General features: G+C 44.6%; 1 protein-coding gene across 6 annotated transcripts in view; it reads right to left on the minus strand.

Annotated features, from left to right (window-relative positions):
• The window catches only part of TERF2 (telomeric repeat binding factor 2), a 271,686-nt gene that overhangs the window by 170,831 nt on the left and 77,013 nt on the right, over positions 1–23,842 (minus strand). For 5 of the 6 annotated variants that reach the window (XM_069216855.1, XM_069216858.1, XM_069216856.1 and 2 more), the window contains one exon: positions 10,271–10,417. The exons of the other annotated variant lie outside the window; for it this stretch is intronic. In XM_069216855.1, coding sequence (XP_069072956.1) covers positions 10,271–10,417 — 147 coding nt within the window. The remainder of the gene's footprint in view (positions 1–10,270; positions 10,418–23,842) is intronic. 6 annotated transcript variants of the gene reach the window in all.

Below are 23,842 nucleotides of genomic sequence, written 5' to 3' on the forward strand. Positions count from 1 at the left end.
AAGTGCGGTGGTGTCTGTAATCAATCTTGTTAGGTGTTTGTTTGAACACTAAAATACGCTCTACAGTAGTGGAGCGCAGTCAAATGCACTGCACCACAGCTTTCTTCCTAATACACTACATTCATACTTATACCACATTTGGGAAGTGCACCTTACTCACCACCACTACCCGGCTTGCTTTGTGTATATATGTACCAATGAAGGACACAATTTCTGTTGTCACGTCCACTCAACCTGCATCTGAAATATGCCTGTATTCTACTCCCTCCTGTTTCTTCATCTTGTCTGCATTTTTGGCCTTTTAACTTTTGGACATTATTCCTGTGCTCTCCTGCTCTAATTGTCTGACGTCTTGGACTTTTCCAACATTAGACATTACCACAAGTTCTTTAACACCATCATCTATTGCTTCAAATTGGAAGGCTTTTTGTTTGTTTTGTCTAATGTAAGTTTCTTTGTCATTAATAGCTTTTCTTGAATTCTCATATTGTTGGTCGTTTGTACTATTTAATCTCTCATCATATCACCTTGGAACATTCCATAAGTACCAGTGTTAACTAAAACTCTTAGGTCTGCTACATAGTTGTTAATAGTCTCTCCTGGTAGCAGGCCACATACCAGGAATTTGTATCTGCCCATTATTTCATTTACTATCTTCCCATGGTTGGCAACAAATTTCTTTACGGCTACTTCTGTTTCAGCCAGGTCATTTTCTATTCTTGCTTATCTTCTGACAGTGGACTCAGTAAATGTTTGGACACTCTCCCCCCCAACTAAACAGTGCTTCAGCAGGAATAACTTCTATTTTGCTGGATACCCATCCACTGCCTAAATATATGCTTCAAAACCCACATCCCATTGTTCCCACTTGAGACCATGATCTCAAGGTGTTTATAAAAACAAAGTATGTTCACACATTGCTTCTATTATGTAAACCTTGTGTGATAGTATAACGTCTATTCATAAAAATAGTTTTTTATTCAGGACTTAATGGGCAATCAAAATAGTTTACAGAAGTCAATGAAACAAATGTGCAGTAAAATTATTATTTACCCTTAACTTGGAACATCATTAAATAAAAAACAGAATTATTGTAAATTTTCTAACAGTTAAATCATTCAATATCTGGATGACACACATGCATTAAAGAATGTGCAGCTCAAATTCCAACTGTAAAAACGAGGCGGTCAGGCCAAACATAATTAATGTGACATAAACAGGGGCGCAGCGCATCATCCTTCTTGGTGCGCTCTGCCAAACCCTTCTTTCAGGTGGCGTTCAGGTCTAACATGTGCTGTGACCTCCGTGCAGATGACAGTATTCTCAAAGCAAATAACACACTGCGACAATATCCCTGCTAGACAACATGTGCTTCACCAGTGTCAGCGGAAGCACAACAAATGTAACATCCGCAGGGACACACACAAGCCTTAGTACTCAAACTTAATTTAATCTCAAATGCTGATTCATTTAATGTCACAGCGTTGTAAAGAAAAATAATGTAATCCAGCAATGTAATAATAAATAAATAAATCTGGCTCCTCTCTACTTCTCTCAGCAGGTATGGCTGTAACAATGGTTAAGATCTGAAAGATAAGTAGCATCCATCAACCAAGGCAACATGAAGAAAACAATGGTGCAAATATGGAGTATCCTATTCATTTCAGCACACTTTTTTATATGGCTGTGCCTCCCTCCCCTGAAGACCACTTGTCACCAGTATTAAATTCCATAATGTGTTATAAGTAATACATACAATTCAATACATGCTACATCTAATACAGGCGAGGGAACCTTTTGAACTGAACGCAGTAGGATCCTCAACAATGGCTGATCTCCTCTGAAAATTTTCATTACAGTACTGTCTACAATAAACATCAAATATAGATTATTTGCAATACCATAGTAACCCTCATTTTTTTTTTTTTTTTTTTTTACAAAAGCAACCAAGCATGTCGTCACATGGTAAAAGAATATTTAGCCGTGTAACACCACTTTTTCCTCTTACTTCCTAGTCCCAATTTGACATTTACTTCAAATCTTGCTCAGGATCTAAAGGAAATTTGCCTCTTTCAAACGGCAAGCATTTTTGTTAAAAAAAATACTTTTAAGATGAAAAAACATCATTTGGAATGTGTGATCAAGAGTGAAATCTCAAAAGACAATGGTAAGAATAAATGTAAAAGGACCTGTTAAAACAAGAAACAGTTCTTGAGAAGAGAAAAAGTACTTTCAGTCATATGAGGGGTAAAAGAAGTAGATGCAGAAAACTGACAAAATACCCTCTCAATTCTTGAACAAAGCTATACTCTAGATATTGTCTGAGATTATAAGAACTTCTGTGTTTTTTTTTGTCTTAAGACACCAAGGCCCTCATCATGACATTGGCAGTGAGTGGTAAAGTGGCAGAAATACTGCCAAAAGGCCGGCTGTAATTACCGCCAAATTATGACCATGGCTGTGATAACTTCCATAGACAGCCAATGTACAACACCATCCACCAGGGCGTTAACCCCACGCACCACGGCAGTAGCCATCAACAGCCAGGCGGAAGACAAAGTACCCCCCATTATATTATGACACAGCACACCGCCAATTTCTGGAGCCATGCCAACGGCATCAAAAGCCTGGCGGAAACCAAACACAGAAAACGAAAGACTCAAACAAGTACACAGAGGACTCCGCCGCCGGCATGGAACCGGAAATGCAAGTCTTCCTGATGCTCTTATGCCATGCTCCACCTGGAACACCAACTCCGACTAAGACTGTGAGTACAGCCGCCTAGCACAAAAGGGAGGGAGGAAAACAAGAGTGACACACATACACACACAGACACACAACAGACACAAACCATACACACAACCAGAAGCAGACGTAAACCAATCGCACATGACACACGGCACAATAGAACATGGACCAGATTATGTAAATACTGAAAATGTATTAGCAAGGGAAAAGCCACCACATGAACATTATGGCGGTCATTCTGACCCTGGCGGTCAAAGACCGCCAGGGCGGAGGACCGCGGGAGCACCGCCGACAGGCCGGCGGTGCTCCAATGGGGATTCCGACCGCGGCGGTAAAGCCGCGGTCGGACCGGCAGTGTACCGCCGCCCCATTGAATCCTCCACGGCGGCGCAGCTTGCTGCACCGCCACGGGGATTCCGACCCCCCCTACCGCCATCCAGATCCCGGCGGTCCGACCGCCGGGATCCGGATGGCGGTAGGGGGGGTCGCGGGGCATGGGCATTGCAGGGGCCCCCGTAAGAGGGCCCCTACATGTATTTCACTGTCTGCTGCGCAGACAGTGAAATACGCGACGGGTGCAACTGCACCCGTCGCACAGCTTCCACTCCGCCGGCTCGATTCCGAGCCGGCTTCATCGTGGAAGCCTCTTTCCCGCTGGGCTGGCGGGCGGTCTGAAGGCGACCGCCCGCCAGCCCAGCGGGAAAGTCAGAATTACCGCCGCGGTCTTTCGACCGCGGAACGGTAACCTGACGGCGGGACTTTGGCGGGCGGCCTCCGCCGCCCGCCAAGGTCAGAATGACCGCCTATATGTACAATTGTCCACAAAGGGCCAATGCCCAGTCCAAAGTACAAAGGGCCCACATAGCCACAGTCCATGGCCCAACTTGTCTCCTGACATCAACTGCACAGACCTCTGCAGGGGCATCATGTTGTAAGTGGGCAGGCACCTCAAGGGGAAGGGGGGTGGTGGGCACCTCAGCTGAGTTGGGGCACTTGCCCACTGGTTCTAGAGGGGGCTCCATGCCCATTTTTCTGTGCTGGGGAGTGCAAGGCCACAGTCTCTGGAGTGGGTGACTTTCCCACTGGTTCTAGAGGGGGCTCCATTCCCATTTCTCTGTGCTGGGGAGTGCAAGGCCACAGTCGCTCAGGTGAAGGTGACTCCTGGGCAGCCTCTGCTAGAGATGAGGGCTGCACTGTCAGCAGGTGAAGGTGCCTCCTAGGCAGCCTCTGCTGGAGGTGAGGGCTGCACTGTCTCAGCGGGTGAAGGTGCAGCCTCTGCAGGAGGAGTGGGCTGCACTGCCTCAGCTGGAGGTGAGGGCTCCGTGACCACTGGTGGTGATGGTGGTGTCACCCTGCCAGCCTCTGCTGGAGTCAAGGATTTCTTACTCTTCATGGCAGATGTCGAGGGCTTCTTCCCTTTCATGGTAGGAGGTGTGGCCTCCTTCCCCTTCATGGCAGGAGTCGAGGGCTTTTTCCCCCTTCATGGTGGTGGCTGTGGGATCCTTACCCTTCCTGGCTGTTGGGGTGGGAACCACCACTGTCTTGCTTCCACGACTAGGAGGCGCCTCCACTGTCCGTGTGGACTGTTTGGCAGAGGTGCTGGGCTGGTTAGTTGGGATCCTGCTCTTACGGGCAGGACAGGGGCAGGGGAGGGAAGAGGTCAAGGAAAAGCTTTTTAGGGACGGTGGGGCGGGAGGAGGAATGGAAGTGGAGGTTGAGGGAGTTGCTCTTGGAGGAGTACATCTGCTGGACTTGGGTGCAGGTGCATGGGGAGTGTGCTGGTGTGAGGTGGATGGCTGTTGGGTTTCTGGGTGTTTGTGTGCTTTAGGAGGAGGGAGGACAGACAGGGTTGGAGAGGAAACAGGGGATGTGTGCATGTATGTTATGGAGGTGTCTGCTAGTGAGGTGTGTGTGCTGCTTGGTGTGGTGATGCTGGTAGTGGTTGTTGAAGCAGTGCATGCAGGTGTGAGTGTGGATGTAACGGTGAGGGAGGTGGAGGAGGAGGAGGGGGAGACAGTGGATGTGGTTGTGTTTGCAAATGTCTGGTGTTCGCATGAGTGCTTGTGTGTTGAAATGTGGTGCCTGTGTTTGACTGTGCTACTCTTGTGTGTTGTCTCGTGTGCATGCTCGTCTGTATGTTTGCATGGGATGGGTTGGGGCTGAGGAGACTGGGAAGTGGTAGTTGGAGGGGGGGAACGGTAGGGACAGGGACAATGGCTGCCATCAGAGAGGAGGCCAGAGCCTGAATCGATCTCTGTTGGGTCGCCAATCCACTGTGGATGCCCTCCAGGAATGCATCTCCATGCATCCTTCCCACACGTATTGTGCCCAAGGTGTACTCACCTGTTGGTCTGGAGGCCCATACAGCAGTCCGTACTTGGGTAGGACCCCATCCACCAATCGCTCCAACTCCTCCGAAGTGAAGGCAGGGGCCCTTTCGCCGGTCACGCTGGCCATGGTAGGTATCAGAAACAGCTCATGCAGTGTAGGTGTTCTCCTGCTGAAGGTTAGGAAACCAGTGAGGAATCAGATAGAAAATGGCGGTCACACCCGCGGCGATGTACACCATCACTGCCGGCGCTGATCCCCATTGGCTGTGTACACCATAGAGCACCCATATTATCCAATGAGGAATTGCACGGCGGTGCAAAACCGCCTTCCGCCACGACACACACAAGGTCAGCGGAGTTACCTCACTTCCACCTGTCCTTACATAAAGGACAGGTGGACGCCATGTCATGGAGATGGACAATCATCAGATTAACCTTTACTGCGTCACTGCCTAGTACCTGTCATAACCACTGTCCCATCACGGAAATGCAGCATGTACACTGAGGTTGTGGTTCCATTGTTCAAATTGTGACAGCCTACTCACTCTTGTGACCCTTAGATACCTACTGCCGCAGATAAATGGGAAGAGAAGACGAACTCCCGTGTACAGACCCCTGGTGGACTTAGCTACACTGGAGGACAAGCACATTATACTCACCTATAGACTGGACAGGGCCACAATCACAGAGCTGTGTGCCCAATTGGAGCCTGACCTGATATCAGCTATCCGTCATCCCACTGGAATCCCCCTTCTTGTGCAAGTGCTATCAGTGTTCCATTTCCGGGCAACTGGTTCTTTCCAAGTGACAGTGGGCTCGGCAGCTGGAAAGTCACAGCCAATGTTTTCTATTGTGCTGGCAAGGGTCTTGTCTGCCCTGGTGAAACACATGTGCAGCTACACTGCTTTCCCACAGGTGGAAGATTTGGCCACTGAAAAGGCAGGATTCTATGCAATGGGCCATATCTCCAATATAATTGGTGCGATTGATGGTACACATATTGCGTTAGTCCCCCCCACCAGAATGAACAGGTGTTCAGGAATCTTAAGAGTTTCCACTCGCTGAATGTGCAAATGTGTGCCTGGCGGACCAGTACATCTCCCACGCCACTGCCAAGTATCCTGGGTCAGTGCATGACGCCTTCGTCCTGAGGAATAGCAGCATCCCAAATGTGATGGGCCAACTACAGAGGCACAGGTTGGGGCTAATAGGTGAGCAAGATCCCGCACCCACTGTATGTCAGTGTATGCCTTCAGGTGTTCTCTCCATAGGATTGTGTAAGGATAAATGTTGTCCCTCAATACTTGCAGGTGACTCTGGCTACCCAAACCTATTGTGGCTGCTGACCCCTGCGAGGAATGCCAGAACAGGGGCTGAGGAATGTTATAATGAGGCACATGGGCGAACCAGCAGAATTAATGAAAGGACCTTTGGTCTCCTGGAGGCCAGGTTCAGGTGCCTCCATCTGACAGGTGATACCTGTACTACTCAACCGGAAAGGTCTGCCAGATAGTAATGGCATGCTGCATGTTGCATAACCAGGCCCTCAGACGACATGTGCCTTTTCTGCAGGAGGAGGGGACTGGAGATGACCCTGTGGCAGCAGTGGACCCTGAGGACAGTGAGGATGAGGAGGCAGAAGATGAGGACGAGGACACAGAACATCAGTTAGACAACAATACTTCCAATGACACATAGGTGAGACAGTGGAACTGACAATTACTCTGACTATTGATTTATCTGTGTGCCTGTGGCATGATGGCATTCACTTCCTTTGCATCTCAACTTACTGTCACCTATGGCTTCTCATTTTCCAGATGCTGGTGATATTACAACATTGTCCTGATGTGATCACTACAGACTATTCCAGGTCATTATTTGTTAGTTATCACAGTGTTCAGATCATTTGCACTCGATGTGACTGTTCCCACAAATGCACATTTAAGACACATAAAACAGTGTTACTCAAATTGTGTTCAAGAGTGTTTATTGTAGTGCTATAAAATTGAGGGTAAAGTGCAATGGAATGGGGTGATGGTGGAAGAAAGTTCAGGGTATTGTTCCAGTCTGTATGTAGCACAGGTCCATTGTCCAAGGGGCTATAGGAAGGTGAGCAATGGCAGTTCAAAGTGGACAAGGTGACAGGGTGGGACACAAGGGGGACAATCAGGGGAGTCTCATTTCCTGGCGGTGGTCTTGGCAAGGGTCTCTGGCTTCTGTCTGGTTCACACGGAACATTTGCGGGGTGGTTCACCTTTTGCAGGGGGAAGGGTGCTGGTGGCCTGTGGGGGGGCCTCCTGTCCACTAGCTACAGCAGATGTGCTGGGCTGGTCAATCACTGGCTAGTGATAGGGGCCCGCTGGTGTGCTGTCCATTCCCTCATGATGTTGGCCATATCTGCCAGCACCCCTGCTATGGAGATCATGGTGGGGTTGAGTGCCTGCAAGTCCTTCCTGATCTCCGGATGGTGTTCCTCCTGCAGCTGCTTGCTCTCCTGCATGATGTTCAGGATCTGGCCCATCATGTCCTGGGATTGTTGGTAGGCACCCAGGACATTGGTGAGTGCCTCGTGGAAAGTGGGTTCCCTGGGCCTGACCTCCCGCAGGCGCACGGCGGTCCTACCAGTGTCCCTGTTGCCCTGTGCTCCTGTACCCTGAACGGTGTGCCCACTGCCTCTGACCCCAGGTCCGTGATTGTCTTGGGTAGGAGGTGTGGACTGGGGTCCTTGTACAGGTGGGTACACTGCTGATTGACGTGTCCTAGGGACAGAGGTGTGGGGGCGCTGGGTGGGTGCTGTGGTGTTGGTAACTGATGGGGGAGGCTCTGTGGTGGACTGGGAGTGGGCTGGGGTGACCGACTGTCCAGTGGTCCCCGATGGGCCAGGTTGTTGATCCAGATCTGGAGTCCAGAGTTACTGTCATCACTGGGGACATCTTCTGTTGGGGGACTGGATAGCCGTGGCACCGCCTCTCCACTGAGATTGGCTGGGGCACCTGTGGGTATGTAAGAGATGTATTATGCTTAATGGCTGTGACATGTTGTACATCCCTATCTTCCCCTCTATGGTTGCTTTTGCCCTGCCACCATTGATTGTGTATGGTGATGTATTGTGGGATTTTTAGTTCTCCTATGCTGTGCATGCTTTGGTGATGGGTGTCCATGATGGGAGGGCTGTCCATGCATTGGTATGGCATGTAGGGCTTGGCATTGGGGTTAGTCATCTGGCATTGGTGCAGTGTGTAGGATGGCGTGGAGTGATGGGAGTGACAGTGAGGGTGTGAGATGGCATGCAGGTATGGGGGTGATAAGTGGTAAATGTTGACTTACTAGTGTCCAGTCATCCGGCTACTCCAGATGTCCCTCGGGGTGCAGTAATGCCAAGATTTGCTCCTCCCACGCTGTGGGGGAGGAGGTGGGGGTTCACCGCCAGTCCTCTGTATAGCGAGGTGGTGCCTTGCTGCCACGTAACGTACCTTCCCCCGTAGGTCGTTCCACCTCTTCCTGATGTTGTCCCTTGTTCTTGGATGTTGTCCCACGGCATTCACGCAGTCCACGATTCTCCACCATAGCTCCATCTTCCTTGCAATGGATATCTGCTGGACCTGTGCTCCAAACAGCTGTGGCTCTACCCTATTTCCTCCACCATGCCCCTCAACTCCTCATCTGTGAAGCGGGGGTGCCTTTGTGGGGACATGGGTGTTGTGTGATGTGTGTTGGGTGGTGTGATTGGGTGTGTGCAGTGGAGTGCATAAGGGATGTATGGGTGTGTGTATATTTGTCGCAGTGGTCTTGATGTCTGTCTGGTGGCAAGGATTTGTATACGTAAAGGATTGTGGGTAATGTGGTTGTGTGTTTTATAGTGGGGTGAGTGGGTGTGTGTGTATGGGTCTCAGGTAAGTGTTGTTTGAATTGGCCAATGTTTTGTAGTTTAGTTTTTGGGTGTCCATTCTGAGCGCGGCGATGTGTACCACCAATGGTTTACCGCAGCTGAATGTCCGACATGGTGATTCGTGGCTCATGATGTGTTAGGCGTTGTTCTATTTTGCATAACGTTATGGGTGTTGGGACAGCCACTCTATCACTGACCTTTGGGCTGGCAGATTTGTGTATGTGGCTGTATTCTGTCAGTTTGGTGTGTGTGTCGTAATATGCAGAACGGTTATCTGCCACCGCGGGGGCATGTTAGCGGCCGTCAGCGTGGCAGTAAGCGGGATTTACCGCCAATGTCATGATGAGGGCCTAAGGCTCTTAGACGGCAAAAGTGGCTCCTTCCATTGGTAGGTGGAGATACAGCTGTGTAGGACACACTCTAATATGCAAACTGCATCTATAGCAAGTGGGATCTCCCACAAATAGGTCCCCACCCAATATCACTGATGGTTTCTGTAGCTGCATGATAGCATCGGTTCTAGGACCTACCTCTATCACCATTGACCACTAACGCTGAATTGGCATTACATAACCAGCAGTGGCAGGGCATAAACTAACCATAATTAGATTAGCTTTTCGATTACATCTTGGGCACTGATGTCTAGAGGCACCAGTGGATTACAATAAGAACCTCCTTCCCCCCCCACTGGTATGTGGGAGGGTTCACCAAATGGAGGACCCCAAAAGTTTCTTCCAGAACGGTGGGGATTTGGTCCACAATGGGCACGTCCATGGAGCTTAGCTGCTTCTGATGTGTTCTCCTCTGAATTTCTAATAGGAATTCACTGGTAAGCTGGAGAACTGGCTACATCACATGTTTTCCAGTCAACTGAATAAACAAGTGTATGCTTCATGCAATGGCCATCAAGTCTGGCTTCCTCATCTCATGAGGAAATTCAGGACCAAAACAGAAGGCATGTTGGAAAAGAAATGAAAAGGATGGTTGGTGGGGATTATTGGTTCATCAAATGTTCTGAGATATCTCTGCTCACCCTTCCCCCTCCACAAAACCAAGATGAACACCATAATTGTTTATAGTTGGGCAGGACATTAAAGTTTACATTAAAGGCATATGAAAGCAGAATCATGTGGAAAAGAAAACTAATATCACCATTTAAAGTCCAAGGACAATCTCAGTGCTGTCCGAGGCAAGTTTTCATATCAATCTTCTATACCCATAATACACGACAAAAATGTTAAAAGGTTTGGGACTGTACAGGTTGCACAATAAAAGAATGTTGAGTAGTCATAAAAATACATACCCCCTTTAGGAAGTTATCTGAATCATCAATCATACTTTCAAAAAGCTGCAGAATCTGTTCTTTAATCATCTCGTAGCTGAAGTTTTGTATCATTGGATGCATCAAGTTCTTCTGGCAGATAATATCAGAGAGTTCGTTTGTTAAAGCCTGGGAAGATAAAGAATGACATGAATAGACCTGAAAAAGCCACGAAAAACAGTTTCACCCAAACACTTACCATCCCACAGCAGGCAAATTGCTTGCGAGAATATGAATGTGTCTCTTCTGGCCAGAGAGAAGAATGAAAATGAGATCAGAATGTTCAACTGCTGTCTTCTCTATTTACTTAGGTATGACCAGCTTCTTAATGGCGTCACAATCAAAAGTGGATATTGCCAGCATGAAGTTAAATCAATTATTTTTCTCAGTGAAACAGAAAGAGAATAATGCCTCTTTAAATAAACTACTGAAATAACAGAACAGAAGGACCACCACCTTACATTTTGTTATATCAGATCCAATGCGGTCTATTCTATTCTATACACCAAACGTATAAATCGGATGGTTCCCGATTCTGGGCTTCCAAGCGCTCAAAGAAAAAGTGAGGGAAGAATACAAAATGCATTATGGAAAAATATAGGTTTTTTACTGTTTCCTGCAAAGAATTCTAGAGCTGAAATGCAAGATATGAGAATGAAGCTCCTCCAAATCTGGCTCTGATTATTCTGGGCAAAGCCAAAAGATCAAGATTGTTAGATCTGAGGACCCTATTGGGTTGATAAGGTGTAATCAACTGATTAAGACCTTTAGGGCCCATCTCATATTTGGACCGATGTACAAGACAAAGTGCCTTAAACTGTACTCTGCGGCTGATGGGCAGGCAATGCAAGATTTTTAATGCTGCCAGAGCAGACTGTGATTTTGGAATGCAAAGTAATGTCCGGGGTGCACCATTCTGAATAATTTGAAGTTTTTCTATCACCGCCTTAGGACTGCCCAGAATCAGCCCTTTGACCACTGTCTTTTGTGGCTTGACCGGGAGCCATCTCAGAGTTTTCCCATAGGCTTTCAGGAGACCAAAGCAGCTTCCGGCTACCTTGTTAACCTGCAAGGTCACGAAGAGATGATTATCTAAGGTGAAGCCTAAACTCTTCACCTCCTGTTTGGACAATGGGCGTTCCCTTAACAGAGGGGAACAGCTAATCTGCTGCCAGAGGGATGGGACGTTGCCTACCACCATCACCTCCATTTTCTCCCCATTTAATTTTAGGCAGGTGGCTGCCATACATTCGGACACCTTCTCTAAGCAGCCATTGAGTCTTGTGTCTGGAAGAGGTATTATTATCGGGAGACAGCAAGACAATGAGCTGTGTATCATCAGCATACAACACCATTGTGAACCCACAAGAGCAGATAATGTCAGATAGTAGACAGACATATGTTAAAAAGTGTAGGGCTCAATGACAAACCATGAGGAACTACACACTTCAGCTGATGAGTGGTAGAATAAAAAGATCCCTCACTAATTTGGAAGCCTTGTTTGTCTAGGAATGAAGCAAACCATTTCCGGACACTTCCCGTGATGTCAATTTCTTCCAAACGCTGCAGTTAAATAGTGTAGGAAACTCTATCACAAACAGCACTTAGGTCTAGAAGAATTAGTGCTGCTGAGCCACCCTGATCAAGAACTAACTTAAGATCTTCTGTGGCCTTTAAAAGTGCAGTTTCTGTACTAAGGCCGACACAAAATTCTGTTTATGGGTAGGCTGGAGGATATTACTGGTTTCCGGGTAATCTGTTATAATCCTATTTATGACCTTCCCCAGGATTTTACTAGGGCCAGGAAGTAGAGATATGGGCCTATAATTTTCAACTACCTCTGGGACTAGCATAGACTTCATGAGTAGAGAGCAGATAATAGCATGCTTCCATTCCTCCTGGACACAGTCGGTCTTCAGGTACTAGTTGTATAAATCTGTCAGAGCGGAAAGTATTGCATCTCCACCATTCAGGAGAATATCTATTTGAGCAGGATCAAGTGGTGAACCTGATGTAACCGATCCTACCACACATACAACCTCTTCTTTGCTCACTTGGGGGGAAGTTTGAAAATTCAGTTTCAGTGCTCTTAATTCTGGTTCCTCTTTCTGACTTGTCTCTAAGTCCTGACGCTAGGGAGTCATTGATGCTATTCACCTTCCCAAGAAAGTGATCCGCCAATAATTCACATTGCTCCTTAGAAGGGGATAGGCCAGCATCGGCTAGGTTCAGCTTTAAAAAGGAATTTACAATATTTTACGTTTCTTTTTCAGAATTTGAAGAAAAATGTATCCTGTATTCAAAATCATTTAGCCGAGCTCTCCTGATGGCGTACTGATATTGTTTTCAAGGAAGCTTTATAAATCTGTTTACATGCCACATCATAGTTAACGCTCGACTTCCTTTCAGTGATCTTACATTCTTTTTTTTTTAATTCCCTTGGTCTGCAAATTTACTGGACCTTAATCAGGATGATTTTTTTTATACCTGGATTACAAGATAATTAAGTTAGAAGAAAGCTAGTTAGTGATACTTTTGTTTGCATTTGACCACTGAGAAAAATACATTTGTACAGTGTTGATTGTGTAAAACTATTTTCACCTAAACTGGTTAACAAAAATATCCAAGATAAATGGCATTCACCATGTCAAAAACTAATTCATTAAATGCCTTTTTTTTAAACTGCCTTTTAGAAGTTTTGTGAACTTTCACATAATGCCTGATTTTCCCTTGTTTCTATCCACTTTCCTCACCCGTCACATTAAATTTGTTTAATTCCTCCCTCAGGTATTGATGCTACAGGCTTCGCCATCAAATTCACCTTCTTCTTTCTACCTTGCTACTCGTTTTTATTTTTCCCTCCACTTTTTCCTCCCATTCTCCCATCTCTTCTTATAATAACTTGGACACCTTTCCTGTACATGGCTTGATTGCCCCCTCCCTTTTCTGTTTTTTTGCCACTCTCTTTCCCTGCCCCTTTTCTTTATTGTTTTTCGTTTACAGTCCCATGCCAAGTGTGGTGCTGCATTTTTTCAGGGTTGCAGCTGAAACTGAAAAAGGACTAAAGCATCCATAAACTTTCCCATTCTCACTTGTCAAGACTTTTTTTACAAATGGATTTTCTCAATAATGGTATTCCCGCAAAACAATTTTCATTGTTTTTTCAATTAGATTTCAGATTTATACTAAACCACATACTATCCTTAATCCTTTGAGAAGTCATCAAAACTCTTAAAAAGTACTGGCGACCACAAAAGCATGACAAGCTGAGATTTGTGCAAAAACACTTGTGGGAATCATTTGAAGTAGTTGAGAATGTTTTACCTTGCAATACTGTCAGGTTCCATGTAATTTTTTTTTTTTTACACTTGTTTTTTGGCAGCCAAGAGATAATTAATGAGACGCAAATTCAAAGATTATTCTCCACCGTTATGCTGAAAGATATAGACACCGTGAAGGCTCTTCAAAATGAGCCTGGGGACTGGATTACAAAGTGGTAACAGCAGTGAAGGCCATATTATTGAATTAGAAAATTACAAGAACAGTGAGCATTGAAATGTGGATATGAGAGGAACAAACAAGCATCCTTTGAGAGGATATTTGGTCTGCACTGCTGGAATTAAAGTATGATTATGTTTTTAAATCTTTTTCAACATATAGGCTTTCTGCATCCAAAACTGCAAACTACATTGACTATTGCCATTTCACATCCCCTCTCTTACTTATGTCTTGCCACTTTAGGGTGCTATGTTCAAATAGTAAATAACTAGTAAAATGTGTGGTTATCTAGATTATATAATACATCATTTTATTTCTGTACAATAAAAAACTGAAATGACAAAAATGAAACAAGAACACTTTTTACCAATGTTTCATTAGGCTGATAAAATTAACAGATCCAACTCAAGTTAACCCGGATATCATGAATTGAACATATTAAACAGCACAATCAACATAACCCATTCAAATATACATCACAATGTATTAACTGTTCACAGTCAAGGTACCGCATCACTCGTTGAATTTATCCTTGTCTTTGACCCAGTACAACACTCTGCTGCCTTTTAGCTAGGTTTGTGCTAGTAGAAATACCATTCATATATAGGCATACAACAACTTACGTGTGATGTGAAATTGTCAAAAGTGAGTTTTAGAAAGGATATTTAATAGTACTAAGACTCACATGCTTCCTCACATGTAGTGTCAGGCCTGTAAAAAAGCTACTATTGGGAAGGTACATAACATACTTATATTTGATATGCAAACAAAAGACAGGAGTACTAAACATTTTCACAGTCTCAAACAGTCCAAATCACTGTTTGCGACTGCGAAATGTTTTTCACAATGTACTAAAGGCATTGGAGGAATAAGTATATTTTTACTAACTCCTAAAATGGGTTTGCGACTGCATAGCGAATTGCCATTTTGGAAGGGGCATGTTTTAGGCATCCTTTGCAAATAGTAATTTGGTATGAGATTTATCAATGATTTGAGACTAAAATTCTGGCTGCAAACCATTGAAAAGTTACTGATCCCCAAGATGTGATGGCTACCCATTCGCAAAAGGAAAGCGGTCCCATTTGGCCCCTCCCATTAACCACCTCTCCTTTATGGACGTTTTGAGTATGCAGTACTCCTTGGGACCAAGGACAACACTCAGTGATATTTTTTTATAAAATAAAAAACTCTTTTTAAAATACATTTTTGCTTCCTTTAAAGAAAACTGGCTGCATTCAAAAATGTTTCTTTATTTAAACACAATCTGGTCATGGTGGTTTGCTAAACCTTGCAGATGCCATACCTGTGACTGCAGACAAATAGAGTTTGATTGTGGTCACAGATAGGGAGTCGCGATTTGCAGCCTGCTTCATGAGTATTATTGAGTTAGGTCTTATCAAGACCCACTCTGATTTGGAATTTTGGGAACCCACCTATTGCCACACAGATTCTACATTGCACCCAAGACATGAAATCTCCCTCAACACATCAGGGACTCCTCCACACTTATTTAGTGCTGCAAGAAGACTAAGACCTGGCCTTCCATAGAAAAACCTTGGAACAACACACCTTGCCCAAGCGCATGGATAACCTCTCGGGTGATTAGTGTGCTATACACATCAATATAACATCAAAGGTTGTTTGAAAAATTCAACACTGGTCTCAAATCTGGCCAGCAGATCTGGCGCAATATTCTTAGAGTATTTCTGACTAGGGAAATGATTGGCTCAAACAGGTTGCAAATGTGCTGCAAAAGTACAGATGTAGCAATTATAAATAATGTCTCAACTCTGTAACATGATATGCATGGATTTAGGCACAAGACAAGACCTTTAATCACACTCAACATGTGCATTATAAATCAGAGGTTTGGCAATTTCATCTCTCTTGATTTTAGAAAGAATCATTGAAATCCCTGTAAGACCTACTCCGGGCACATTGCCTGTTGGAAATGCAATGATTGTGTTGGTAAAAGTTTTCAATCCTTGTATATAGTAAGCATGATTATAGACAGCGACTGAAATTTGTTATAAAGCACACTCTACAAAATAAATTGCCTCTTTTTACCTTGGTGACCACAAATGTATGGATGTGGGGCTTGGGAAGAAGGCCCCTCAGTCTAAAAAGATTTCCTCAGCTTCTCACATTCCTCAGCACTGTGTATCAAATCAGCTCAGATAGATGAGAAGCAAGACAAGACTTTATAAAAATTCAATCACTGAGCTCTCTGGAGGCCAACACAATACACATACAAATACATCATTATTATATGTAGTGATTGAGAATAATGAGAACTAGCAATTGGACAGAAGGAGAGTCCCTGCCAGAGACCCATCCCGTGTCCTTGGTTGCAACACGGACAAAGCTTGGATGCCGAGCTGTCACCTTGACTTTCTTTTTGGCACCTTTTCCACGTCACAGGTTCAGACCGGTGAAAGGTTTCTGGAAGTTTGCCATTAGCAATATGGTGCTAAATTGTTCCAGGCTGAAAAGACATGTAATTGTTCTAAATACAAAATGCTGGTAGCATAACTGTAGAGGCAGGACAGAAGGAGACCTGAAGGTGAAGAAATGGAGAAAAGCAGAGAAACAAAAAAAATGAGTGGCAAAACTGTAGCCACAGAAGCTGACAAAGTGATGGACAGATCAACAGACTGGATGTACTGCACCACTGTTCATAACCTTCATAGAGCAGGACAATGTAGTACACCTGACCTTAGAGACCGTTTTTAAAAAAAAGGCCCTGATGGATTGGGATTACTGTGCTTTAGACATGTCTTGAAGAACCTCATGCATTATCAACTTCTGTAGCAGACTATGAAGACAGAGGACTCTAGAGCCGCAAGCTGCAGTAGGTCTTTTATCGCCGAATGATATGGCAATTTGTCAAATACAACATTATGGTCATTCATCCTCTTGATACCCATAGTTATACAGGGAAGTCAATGGGTAAGTTATATTCCAGTTCTGAGAAAATGTAGGTTGGGCACATGTTGAACAAGCACTAACAGACGTTGTGCCAACACAATGCGGGATGGACAACAGTAGGAACACAGAGTGAACTCAACGCTAAAACATGCATATGACTTGCTATCATAAACTACTGCACAATTAAATGACTTATTAAACAAGGTTTTTGCATGTCATGTACCATGCATTTATCTTGAAGAAAATATTAACTCTTATTACATCCTTTGTTACTGTAGACATAAATGTTGGTTAGGATGGAGGAGTGTGACGTCTTCAAACGTGTCAGACAGTACCCAAGTCCTGTAATCTGGTTTAGACATCAGGGGTGTTGATCAGGTGGCATGTATGGGTACCTAGTCTATCAGTGTGGTAAGTTGTCAGCGGCATCAATACTGGATATTTTGATGGTTCTGATGATTAATTCATATTGGGAAGGAAAATTGGTTCAATGAGACGGACATACTGAAACACTGCATTTGACAAATCATGTTTCTAGCGGCTGCCATACATCTGAAAAGAGGAGAGCCAACATTTGATGATTTCTATATTTAGAGTAAACCGCTTTCATGGAGATATGGTACCTGTATCTCCAGATGGAGAAAAAAAAAATCATACCCCAATACTGTGATAGCCAAAATATTGCAGGACATATTATTAAACGTCAGCATGTTGTTTTTCTATGGTTGTTAATAATATTGCTGAAATATTGTTTAGTAAAACAATGTTGCATTTAATAAAGCTAGCATGAGTATTTATTTAGCTTATTATTTATGGTATAGATTTCTATTTCTTTTTTTTTTTTTTTATGGAATGTAGGTCATTGTGGGGTTTTAGATGTTGTGTTTTACTTATAAAATAATAATTAAACCTTTGCATTAGGTTTTTCTTTTTTAAAATTATGTATTTACTTTAGTTTCACACATTTAGTATGTTCACACATTTAGTATTTCTATTTTCTGTAAAGACAATATGGGGTTAATGTACTAGTACTTTGGGGTGTATACATTGGAAATATTTCATTTATTACAGGTTATGGATTCATTATGGGATTGGGGGAGTTTTAGTTTGTTGCTAGTAGCTTTTTAAAAAAATCAGAGGGTGTTCTTAATCAATTGTTTGTATGAAAAATGTCTTTTTTGCTAGGTTGTGCATTTATATGTGGTTTGGGGCGGATGGTGGTTTTGATGTATGCATTTCATTAGTACAAAATGTTTGGGCCACTAACTTTTTTACGGAAAATTGTATGTATTACATTTATATTTACGTGTTTTTGTTGAGAAGTATTATATTTAATATTAAAGTTTCATAAAGTAAAAATATTGAATATGATTTTAAGGAAAACTGGGCATTTGTCATACCACTATGTATTCACCTTCCCCAAGGTTTGTTGGACTGGAGCTAGAAGAGCAAATCAAACCCATCTAAGGTATGGACTTTATTTTGTTTTGGAGTGCAGAATGAGAATAACACATATGCATGCCTTCCAATTATACGTTTTTCCAAATGTATGATGCACTGGAGCTATAAGAGTATATTTAACACCTCTAAATTAAGCACCCTCTAATATGCTAGAGGGTTTGGAGTTAGAATAGTGCTTTGTCTACAATCCTCTCCCCAAAAATTACTATTCTTTCCCCAAATGTTGTTGGAATAAAGTTAAAATAAATAGTGAATACAATTCAAAGAATGTTCTTTAATTCAGAGAAAGGTCACAAGGAAGGGCTCTGGGCACATCTCAGGGAAGAAATGGGGCTGATAAGATGATAAGATGATAATATAGAATAGGGCTGAAGCCCTAGGCTAACCTTTTAATACACATATCATTGTGGCTAGCACCCAAGTGTCAACTCTAGTCATTACCATGGCCTATATTGTGGGGCGGTCAGCTTTGGAGAGACTCCTGCTGTGACAGACTGCTAAAAGGAGCATAGGCCAGAGGAGTGGGTACATAAAAAGACACAGACCATTACCATAAACATTAAAGACTTAGACCCTAAATCACATTCGGTGTCTGGAAATGTGCTATAAAAGGGGGAGCTTGAGACCCCAAAAACTGAACTATCAAGCAGCCAGCTGGGCTGTGCGAGGAGGAGAAGCTCTGCAAGACATCTGCCTGTGGCCAGGACTGGGGCCAAGGTCTGCTTGTCTTCCCTCTAGGTGAAGGGACATCACCCAGAGAATCCAAAACCACCTGCCCTGGAGCCAAGGACACTAGTGTCTGCCTGCTTGCAAAGACCAATGTGACCAGTGTGTCCTGTGAGGAAGAAGAGAGCATTGGAGGGAGCGAGATCCAGCGGGTAATCCTGTGGAATGGATTCTCTGAGCTACGTTTCATGAGATGGCTGCTGCACTGTTTGGGTCGTTGTCCATATGTAAAACAAATTTGGTGACCCCTCGCCTCCACCCCATGATAGAGCCATGGATATCACTACGATGAGCCCATCTGCAGTAAGGCTTTGTTGACCCCATATGCCAGAAAGTGAGCTGTAACTAAAGCTGTGCAGATCAGATTGGAGCTAGTGTGCAGTGAAGGATCGATGGCCTGGTATGCCAGGAGAAGCTGCTGTGGAAGGATTGGTGTGGGAAATTAGCTGCAGCCCTTGCATAGTGAAGTGTTGGCAATCCCACGACAGGAGGGGACGGAATCTGGTGTGCCAACTAGGCCAGTGCCATGTACAGTGGAGATATGCTGGGGAGTGGGTTGCCATTGGGACCAGCAAGAAGTGTGACCTGACCTCAAATGTCACCAGTGAGTGAGGCCATTGTGGGAACTGCTGCACACCTACACCAGAATGCAGGATCTGCACCTGGAACTTAGCATCACTTTCCCCACCCTACCGTGGGATGGAACAGAGCAGTGATACTTAAGTACGGCACGGGCCGCATGTGGCCATCCTGACCTTTACATGCTGCCCCCTGGTCAATAGCAGGACTGGGCTGCTGTTTATTCAACTCTGCACAATGATTAAAAAGATGTTAAATAAAAGACAAGCCTTTATTTACACGTTAATTGGAGGTAAAGAAAGAAAGTAACTAGGTTTTCCTTACGAACACCTTCATTTTTAAAGACATATTGCAGCAAAAGTGTAAAAATATAATAAGGTCTCTTCAAAATTCAAAAACTCTCTTTCATTAGCATGCAGAGTTGTTTCAACGTAATACATGCGATTATATCAGTGTATTGAGAAATATTTTCTTTTTAAGTGATAGTTTTCAAACATAATTTAGAAACATTCATTCTTCCCCATCCTGAAAACAATGCCAATAGTTAACTAAGAGGCAAGTCAGTTATTATGCGCACTCTTTGGGCGGCCCAGCTTCCTATTATACGTGAGCAACATTATAGTTTATTAAATCAAACACAGGAGAGGGTGTTGTACAGCACACATCCTAAAGTCATATACTTTGAGGTTCTCTTATATGCAATGAGAAGAAAAAGGAAGAAACGTTAAATAAAATAATTGCCTAGGATCACACATTTGGTAAGGTGGGGAACCCAGGACTCATTGCAGCTTTTCTGGTTTCACATTATGCAGTTTGGTCATTATTATCAGATATATATGCTTCACTTCTCCTACACCCACCATACTGCAACCCCTCACCCCACCTCTGCAGACTGTCACCTTGCTAGCATCAATGCGGCCCTCGGTCACATTACAAACCAAAATTTGTGGCCCCTTGGAAAATGTTTGTGAGTACTCATGGATCAGAGACACCCTTCAAGGACACGCCACAAGGAGCCTATGGTCGCTGCGGCTGCGCGACCTTGTGTGAGAACCTCAGGGATCGTCGAGGGCAGCCCACCTGGGCTTCTGCTCCAGCACCCTAGAGAGGGCACACTTAGGAACTCCGGATGCTCGGATCCTGCAAGAGAGGGTAAGACTGAATTTAGACAAAGTCGCCCCGAAGGGACTTGCTTGCCAGGTAGCGCTTCCGTGCTGGGGCACTTTTGACTTTACACTAAAGTAGGAGTGGACTCTTGAGACTCGGATTGCTAGTGGGGCTTACCCTGGGATGCTGCCTATAGTCAATGGAGAATATCCACTAAGTATAGGGCAAAGAGGAACCGATAGCCTGTATGCTAAGGGGGAAACAGTACCGCCCAAACCGAACATACTGGTATCCACAGCCCTGGTGGGATGGCGTAGAGCCTTTCAGAGAACAAATACAATGAATCCCTATGCGCCTCCACTACTGTGGGCGACTGCTACTGGGGAGCGGGTGTTGATCCCCTTCAGGGACCTGGCAGACCAAAAGGGTCTGCTGCTCGGCCAATTCTTGACTCACGAGGCTCTAGTGCAGGCCATGAAAACACTGTGGGGAGACGGTAGTGACAAACCACCCATGGCTGCAGCCCTTCAGACTCTGCTGGTTGTGGGGGGAGGCACGCACTTAGTAACCTGGATATATAAGGCTGTAAATGGAATGCTTGAGAGGACACTGGATGGACTGTAACTCAAATGGGATGCCGACATAGATAAGACCATGACGGATGCCGAATGGCATAGGACTTTAACCTTGGCATGTAAGATTTCGCATAATACACGTCTACAGTTTATACAATATAACTATGTCCATAGGACCTATCTCACCCCACACAGAATTAACCAGATTTACGGGGGTTGGCAGGAGCGTGCCCCCGATGCCGGCTCGTTTACGCGGACCTTTGCCATATGACAAGGGGCTGCCCACTGCTAAGACCCTTTTGGAGCGGGGTGACTGCCTGACTCAATACAGTTTTACAAAGTCAACAAAGACAACTGCGGTGTGCCTGGTGGGCCTTTTTGGCAAGCCCCTAGCTAAAAAAAAAGTGGGGAATAGGTTTGCAGACTTGGCACTGGTGCTTGCGCGCAGGAGAGTGGTGATGGGCTGGAAAAGCAAGTGTGGACCCCATCTTGCCACATGGCTGATGGATGTTACTCCTTGGGTGAGGGTGGAGGATAGGGCGCTCCAGAGTGAGGAGATGAGGGGACTGAGGCACCGGCCGATTACCCCTTTGTGGGCGGAAGTGGTGGATGCATGGGAGACACTAGACATCGAGGCAGATGATAACATGGGTGGAGCCCTGGCCTTGAACGCCGCAGGGGCGATTGAGCCCTGATATTGACTGGGACGCTGTTGGGCAGAGACCTGGGAGGGACTCCCACGTGGACCTCCCCTATGTGCCCCGCCTCTCGCATGTTCCTTCCTCCTTCCCTCCTTTCCTCCTTTCCCCCCCTGGCCCCCTTTCCCCATTTCCCCCTTTTCCCTCCCCTTCCTTCCCAGCCCCTGGGAATGGGGGCTGGCACAGACAACCACATACATGACTTCCAAAACGCTGGGCAAGTTACTGGGTTAATTAAGTGGGATGTTCTGGATTTTTTTCCACTTTGTTTTTGGCTTCTATACACAGGAAAGACAGGTATGTATCTCTGGAATGTTGTGCGGAGCAATCACCAGCTCCCAGCCTCGCAAACATGTACCTGAGACTTTGAGAGAGACCAAGAGGTTGTTACTGTGACTCTCTCTGCCAGGGATTGACTAAGGTACTGGACACTTTACACCTATGGTTTTACAAAAAAGGTGATGGTTAACCACACGCCGTATACCAATGTGACGAGGTGCCTTGGGCGGTCTAACATGGCAATATGAATGAACCAAACTGTACTATTTGAAATGCCAATAAAAAGAATTGAAAAAAGTCTAGGGCGAAGAGGGACTGGGACACAATGAACTGCCTAGGAAACACTAGAGGCCCGTCCTCAAGGGGAATGACTAGTAGTTTGTGGATGGTGCAGTGCTAGCGATAAAAATAAAATAAGTCTTGCCTGTTGACAGCAGCCCATGTGTGCCATCACTTGCAAGAGTATTGTTTACAAAAAGGGCTTGAGGACCGCCCGTTGCTTTCCATTCTCACTCTTCTTTGCTGCCTCATGATGGGTAAGTGCAGGCAGGCATCACTTCCTGCTTCGACTCTGGAGCACTGACCACGTACAAATTGATTCCTGCTGATTAGTGTCCATCCGCTTCTCGAGCGATCATTGAGGTACTATTTGTTTTACTACTGTGTTCCTTCATCTATTCCGTATTGCTGCCCCTCCCCTCTCTGCATTCCATCCCCTCCCGAATCACCCATCCGTCATCACTGCTTGCCCCAGCAGCTATGCTGTTTATATTATTTCCAATTCAAGGAAACTGACTATAGTTATGCATTCTGCTTATCTCTCTGCGGCTTGTTTTTCACTTTAAATTTTACACATATTTCTTGAAGTAACACTTTCAATGATATCTACACCTGGGAGATCTGAAGTGTTGACAGTGTGAGAACCAGGCTGCTCTGTGCCGAGATCTTTTCTAATTTAATTGTTCATTAATGGAAAACTGCTTGGATTTCTGTCTCTGTTGTCTAATCTCTCATCTGATCATCCAGATTTGGTGCTTTTTGTGTCTCTCCTTCGCGCTCACGGCAGCCGTGGCGCTTTGAATTGGCTCGCTTATGTCAACTGTTTTACTTTTCATTTTCAATTTATGTGGCAAGCAAAGTCCAGTTAGGAATTTACAACGCTAATAGCTCTAACTTGAGGAAATGCGAGACCCATTGCACTGCAAATGCCTTGTTAATATTGTCAAAAATAGAGCAAGTTCTATTTTGTAAGGTTTAGCTGCTTGATTGCTACCAGATAGATTAAAAAAGGTCTCTTTCGGTATGTTAACAAAATATTTTTGTTGCACTACTGCAAACCATGTGCAAGAGATCTTTAAAGCAAAATCATTTTACACAGTTTTTGTGGAAGCAGCATAAACAGAACAAAATCAATTTACTTGTAATGATTTTCAAGGCTAAGGATTTTTCCTCCGTCTTGCAAATATATTTATGTAGTATGGACAGAAACAAACTTTGTGGTGAATTTCCTAGAAATTAAGCACCAAACCCAATACAAAAGTCCTTGTTTTTGTATTGTAGTGCTCAGTACCCTACGATCCCATTTACATGTTGTGTGATCTTTAGCAAAAGCTCACACATCTCCCATGCATCAGGTTTCTGGTAAAAAAAGAAAGATTCTACAAAATTACTGATTGACACCCTGTGTGCCACATATTTAGAGA

Source organism: Pleurodeles waltl, chromosome 12 (assembly GCF_031143425.1).
Source record: "Pleurodeles waltl isolate 20211129_DDA chromosome 12, aPleWal1.hap1.20221129, whole genome shotgun sequence".
Classification (NCBI taxonomy): Eukaryota; Metazoa; Chordata; class Amphibia; order Caudata; family Salamandridae; genus Pleurodeles; species Pleurodeles waltl.